Genomic DNA, 6853 nt, shown 5'->3' on the forward strand with positions numbered 1-6853 from the left:
ACATAGTCTTCCTGGACTTTCAGAAGACCTTCAACACTGTCTCTCACCCCATTCTCATTAAGAAACTGGTGGACTGTGGTGTCGACACCGACACAGTCAATTGGGTCACCAGCTGGCTGGAGGGCTGCTCCCAGAGTGTAGTGGTGGATGGGTCATTTTCGACCTGGAGTGATGTGGGCAGTGGGGTCCCCCAGGGCTTGGTCCTCGGGTCCGCACTGTTCAACATCTTCATCAATGACTTGGACAAGGGGATAAAAAGCACCCTGTTCAAATTTGCTGATGACACTAAGATGTGGGGGGATGTGGGCATGCTAGAAGGGAGGAGTAGGCTGCAATCAGACCTAGACAGGTTACAGGGGTGGGTGGATGAGAATAGGATGGGATTCAACACTGACAAGTGCAAAGTGATGCATCTGGGGAGGAACAACCAGCACCATACCTACAGGTTGGGGAACTCCCTTCTCAGCAGTGCAGAGGCAGAGGATCTTGGAGTCATCATTGACTCCAAGATGAACATGGGCCAACAGTGTGGGGATGCAGTCAGGAAGGCCAACCGCGCCTTGTCATGCATCCACAGATGCATCTCAGGCAGATCCAAGAAGGTGATCCTCCCCCTCTATGTGGCACTGGTCAGGCCGCAGCTGGAGTACTGCATCCAGTTCTGGGCACTGCACTTCAAGAGGGATGTGGACAGCATGGAGAGGGTCCAGAGGAGGGCCACTCACACGAGCAGGGGGCAGCAGGGCAGGCCTTATGAGGAGAGGCTACGGGACCTGAACCTGTTCAGCCTCTACAAGAGGAGGCTGAGGGGGGATCTAGTGGCCTGTTACAAACTAGTCAGAGGGGACCAGCAGGCACTGGGGGAGTCCCTGTTCCCCCGAGCACTACCAGGAATGACCAGGAATAACGGTCACAAGCTGGCAGAGGGAAGATTTAGGCTAGATATCAGGAGACGCTACTTCACTGTCAGGGCGGCTAGGATCTGGAACCAACTTCCAAGAGAAGTGGTGCTGGCTCCTACGCTGGGGGTCTTTAAGAGGAGGCTAGATATACACCTTGCTGGGGTTGTTTGACCCCAGTACTCTTTCCTGCCATGGCAGGGGGTTGGACTCGATGATCTGCTCAGGTCCCTTCCAACCCTAGAAACTATGGAACTGGCCCCAGGACCAACCCCTGGGGCACTGCACTTTATACTGGCTGCCAACTAGACATTGAGCCATTGATTACTACCCCTGAGCCTGATGCTTCAGCCAGTTTTCTGTCCACCTTACACTCCATTCATTCAGCCTGTACTTCCTTGGCTTGCATGCATGAATGTTGTGAGAAACCATATCAAAAGCCTTGCTAAAATCAACTGCCACATCCACTGGTCTTCCCACATGCACAAAACTAGTCATCTCATCATAGATGGCAATCAGGTTGGTCAGGCATGACTTGCCTCTAGTGAATCCCATGCTGACTGTTCCTAATTGTGACAGGGGCATGTTCAGGGCCAGGTCTCAACCTTGGTCTGCCCACCTGTCTATGTGGGGCAGTCCACCCAGTCTCACCTGCCACGACTTTGCTGCAATAATAAACTGGTGGTAAATGTGGGCAGCTGCCCATTTTTATACCCTGATGCCAACTTACACTGTGGCCCATGCCTTGCAGATGGCATCCAAACAAGTTCTTACACTTTGACCTAAATTTGGCCTTAGCATCTGAGGACTTACTGGGGTCTCCATCTGACCCAATCACACAGCCTCGACATGCCTGAGGACTTACTGGGGTCATGACTTGCTCTGACTCCTTGGCTGAACCACACACTCAGCCTTTGGCCAGTTGTGGCTTCAGGCATCCATACTCTAACCTTGGCCTGTCCATCCCGCTGAGGCTTCAACTTGTGCCCTTTGGCCAGGGCCTTTCAACTGTGCCCTCTCACTAGGCCCTTTCACTATATCACTGACGTTCTTACTCGTGTGGGTTGGTCCGTGTGCTGCTCTTCAAGCCATCGCCTCAGCCCTATTCAGGACCTAGATTACAAACAGCACTTCGGGTTGGAAAGACAGCCCCTACTCTGGGCGGGCCACCTTGGCTCTCATGCCCTCTCTGTAGGGCTACAGTACTGCCCCCTCTCTGGGACCGCTCAACTGCCCCCTCATGCTGGGGCTTCTGGGGTCTTACACCTTTGGGGGGATCAGGTGGCTGCAGCTGTGCTTGGCCCTCACTCTTCCACCAGGGTCTTACCCCCCCAACCCCCACCCCGGGGCTCAGGTAGCCACAGCTGTGTCTGGCCCTCTTACCCACAGTGTTGTGGGGGCTGGGGTTATTAAGGCTCCCCTACCCACCTTTCACTGTGGGGTGAGCAGTCCTGCTATTTGGATGGTACTGCCTTGCTACAGGTAGTCCCACCAGGCCTCCCTACCCCAGCAAGTTATAGTTTCAGGTCATGCCCAGGACCAGGAGCCTCCAACCATCCCCATAGCTCCTGTTCTTACCTTCAAGTTGTTCCTGAGAAGCACCTCAGCTGGATGTTGTCTCCTCAGCTGCTTGCAGCAAACTGCTGCTTCTGTCTGATTTGCCTTTTTTGCATCCTCTGTCACAGGGTTGCCTCCCCCGTTCAGTAAGGGAGCCACGCTTTCCCTGATCCTCCTTTTGCTACTGACATACTTGCAGAAACCCTTCTTATTACCCTTCACACCCCTTGCTAGCTGCAACTCCAATTGCACTTTGGCCTTCCTGGCTTCATCCCTGCATGCCTGAGCAATGCTATTATACTCATCCCTATTTCTTTGTCCAAGTTTCCATTTCTTAGTAGCTTCCTTGTTGTGGTTTAGTTTAGTGATGAGTTCCCTGTTAAGCCAAGCTGGTCTTCTGCCATACTTACTAGTCTTAGTCTCCTTTCCTATCCCTTTTCAGCAATGTATTTCACAAAAGTCTGCTACAGAGAGTTTCTGGCAGTGAGGGCCGTAGAGAGAGTTCCATTGCATCTCAGTGGAAAGGCGTTTTACAGCAGTTACTTTTTGGACCCAACAGAAATGTGAGGTTGGGAAGCACACTTGGACCTTGGAAAACTTAACCTGTTCATTTGCAAGCTCAAATTTAAGATGGTCATTCTAGTGGCAGTAATGCCCTATCTATATTGTGGAGACTGGTTTTTTATCTTTCAACCTACAAGGTGCTTGCCTCCACCATCTCAATAAGCTTGTATTTGAAGGGGTTCTTACATTTTCAAAAAAGGTATATTAGATCCAAGTCCTTACGATAGATCCACTCTATGCCATTTTTATCCAGATAGAGTAACTCTGAAAATTCTCAAGTTTCTGCCCAAAGTAATTGTGGAGTATCATTAAGCTTGGTACTTAAACTTGCCAGTTGGTAAAGTTAACTGACTTTACTAATTAATTAACTTAAGTTAAAGTTGCCAAAGTTAAAAGTAGTTAAACTTATGTTCATTAAACTTACAGTACTTGTAGTAGTTAAACTTACCAGTTTAACTTGGCAAAGCCTCATTCCTCATGACTAGGAGCTTTCTTGCATTCACTGGATTGGAAAAGGGCAGAATCCTGTTCCTTTTGTAGAATAAAACTTCAGAAAATCTTCTTACTTCTTTGTATCATTACCTAAGAGATTTAAAGATGAAACACTATCCGCCCAGAAGTTACTGATCTGGATCTTGGGCTGTATAAAGCTATGCTATGAGGTTGCTAGGACTTACAATCAGTGATAATGGCACATTTAACCAGAGCACAAGCTACTTCCATACCATCCTTACATAACTTTCTCATAAATAACATATGCAGTGTAGCTACTTTGTCTTTTATTCATACATTTAGGATAGGCACTGTCATGTCTCTCAACTGTGCTCATACACTGACTGTTCCTGCTAGTGGGAAGGAAGTGGTCACTGTCGTTGAAAGTATTCTGGATTTTTGAACAAATAGAAGCCTGCTGAACTCTCAGTCACTGTATCAAGCTGACGTGTCAGAATATATCTTCCTCATGTATCTGGTGCAGTAGAAAGGCTCAGCCTTAAATCCTCTTTTATTCAGTCTGTTCACCCTCCATTAAGCAGGGCCATCAGTAATTCTATAGCACTAACCTTTAAAAAGGACCTTTCCTCAAACTATATATACTATATGTCCAGTTAACAAATCATGTAGCAAGTGATACAGAGCTATAAATACTGTAACTTACAAGGTTCTGGCTGCTGTTGTAGAGGTTCTCCAAATAAACTATAAAGAAATAGGCTGGAAAATGGATTATACATTTTTTGCTGAAGGTAATTCCATTTGTAATTTCTCTTATACTTTGTTATTGCAGTCTTGTGGGAACATTTACAAAGGCCTTTCCCAGACCGGTGCTTGGGGCTGTTTTGATGAGTTTAATAGAATCTCAGTTGAGGTACTTTCAGTAGTAGCTGTACAGGTAAGTGGAAAAATACTTGTAAATAAAATGTCTCAGTCATATTCTGCTCTTTGGAATGACTATAGATAGGGAAACAAAACTCTTGGGGTAGGTAGAGGCAATATCTTTTATTAGACCAGCTAGATAGTTGCAAAAAAAAATCTTTATTTCAAAGCTTTCAGGCCCAAGTGCCCAAAAGGTGAATTCAAAGGCAAAGGAAATTTCAAAGATTGTAAAATTTCTCCCAGGTGGAAACAAAACTTCATATTGTGCAGGAGAACTAAAAGATGGCATAGTTCTCCTGGGTAGGAAAGTACATTTGTAAAAAAGCTGCTTGTGCGCCTGCAAATTAGGCTCAAGCAAGGGCTGGAGTAGGCCATTTACCTCAAGTGTCCGATGGTATGCAGGTTGCTGAATTTTGCTTCTTCCTTCTTAGGGTGGGGAGCCTTTGTTTGAACCTAATTTGCATACTCACAGAGCAGATTTTTAAAAAAATGAACTTTCCTACTCAGGAGAACCATACCATCTTTTAGTTCTCCTATGCAATATGAAGTTTCATTTCTACCTGGGAGAAATGTTATTATCTTTAAAGTCTCCTTTGCCTGATGAAGGGCATTTGGACCTGAAAGCTTGCAAATTAAGATTTTTTTTTGCAACTATCTCATTGGTCTAATAAGCAATAATGCCTCTATCCCAAGAGTCTTGTCTGCCTATGCCTGTAGACCAACATGGTTACAACCAATATCCCTATAAATAGGGAAAGTGTATGTCTCTGGTTTCGGGGTTACAGTATCTATGCATTGAGAGAACTTTAGGTCAACACTGATTTATTTTTCATGGCTCTGATATTAATTTAATAGCTCAGTAATTTAGAACATTATTGTCCCTCCCCTGCACTTCAGTCTAACATACTGCTAGGTAACTGGAGCCTCCTGCCCTGGGGTGGACTCCTCCACTACTTTCCTGCCATGTCTTGATTGTCATAAGTTAATGATAGAAAGAGAAATTCCTCCAGAAATAGGATAATTCTCTAGACTCATGTTGGCTTACTACTGAGGTAGGTAACTTGGGGCTCTGCCTCCCCTACACCCCATCCACTTGCCAACCAGGTCTAGTTGCAGCTGCTGTGATGTAGAAGGCTGCCACAAAAAATGTCCTCACCCATTTTCACAATTGCCTGAAAGACAGTGCTTACATCTGAACAATTCAAAAGTCCATACTGCCTAGGTGCCACCCTAGGTGTCCTGTCACTCAACTATTCTCCTTGGTAGTGCTGGGAACAGCCAAGTGAGGTCTTCCCACACTGGTTCTCACATTCAAATTAAATCAAGGCTACTTGGCCCTTATCTCTGGGCCTCCGTGAGCCATACCAGGACTCTCCCATGTCAGCTCCTCCTTCTCTCAAAACAAAAATAAAGGAAGCCCCAGAGTGGTTCAGGTGTGGTGCTGCATGGGGGAAAGCACTTGGGCATCCAGCGTCTGGGCTCAGTCCCGAGGCAGGTCCTACCACTCAGGTGAACACGTCATGATCCCTGCCTTCAGGAGCAGAAACCCCTCTGGGTTCCTTCTGGTTTGGCTCAATGGCAGATCTTCGGTGTCCCTGTCAGGCCCCACCAAATCAGTAGGGGAGCTCCATGCTGCTAGTGCTCCCTCTTTGGCAGCTGCTGCTGCACGCCAAAGCTCCAGATGCCTTTTTATGATGTCAGTCTCAGCGTGCCCTCCCACACACAGGGAGAGTGTGCTTTTAAAAGGTGCAATGGAAATGCACATGCCTCTATTTCTGGGTAGCTGGCTGCAGGCAGGTAAAGCCAGCCCTTAGCCTTTTCCAGGGCAAGATCCCCCATCAACCCAGGGGCTGTTGGGGGGGAATCTACCCTGATCCCAGGGCACCCAGGAGTCTTGTTGCCCCACACAGAGACACTGATCATGAAAATTTGTAGTATTACTATTTTCTGCAACAATTGCAGAGGTAATTTTAGAAGTGATGACTGACTTAAAGTAATATAAACATTTGTTATGTCCAGTAACTGTCTCTTGCCACATAGAGAAGATGGTAACAATTTTTTATGTGGGTGAAAGATGATCTATGGACTGATCCAAGATGCACTGGAATCAGAAGGATTTTTTCCTGCTGATTTTGAGCTTTGGATCAAGCAGTATGGAAGTGTTGAACTTTACCAATAGTAATGCTTAGCAGTATTCAGTGTGCATCTAGTTGTACCAATAGTGAGGTGGATCTTATTTCAACATTTGTAATAAATTTTGTGAAGTATGTACGGAAGAAAAATATAGTAAAGTAAAATATTTTTAAATTACAGAGCTTCTCCATGAGTACAAGGAAGCCTAAGACCTCCAATGGCACACTTACTTGCCTGTACACTAATGCTAGGAGTTTGCAGAACAAACGGGAGGAACTGGTCCTTCTGCTAAACAAAAAAGTACGATTTCATAGGGATCATGGAGACCT

At 46.2% G+C, this 6853-nt stretch overlaps 1 protein-coding gene across 1 annotated transcript in view; it reads left to right on the forward strand.

The window, feature by feature from the left end:
• DNAH9 (dynein axonemal heavy chain 9) overlaps positions 1-6853 on the forward strand; it is a 609139-nt gene that overhangs the window by 149105 nt on the left and 453181 nt on the right. The window contains exon 26 of the mRNA XM_019501495.1: positions 4303-4407. Coding sequence (XP_019357040.1) covers positions 4303-4407 — 105 coding nt within the window. The remainder of the gene's footprint in view (positions 1-4302; positions 4408-6853) is intronic.

This window comes from Gavialis gangeticus, unplaced genomic scaffold (assembly GCF_001723915.1).
Source record: "Gavialis gangeticus isolate Ggan-Ray unplaced genomic scaffold, GavGan_comp1, whole genome shotgun sequence".
Taxonomy (NCBI): Eukaryota; Metazoa; Chordata; order Crocodylia; family Gavialidae; genus Gavialis; species Gavialis gangeticus.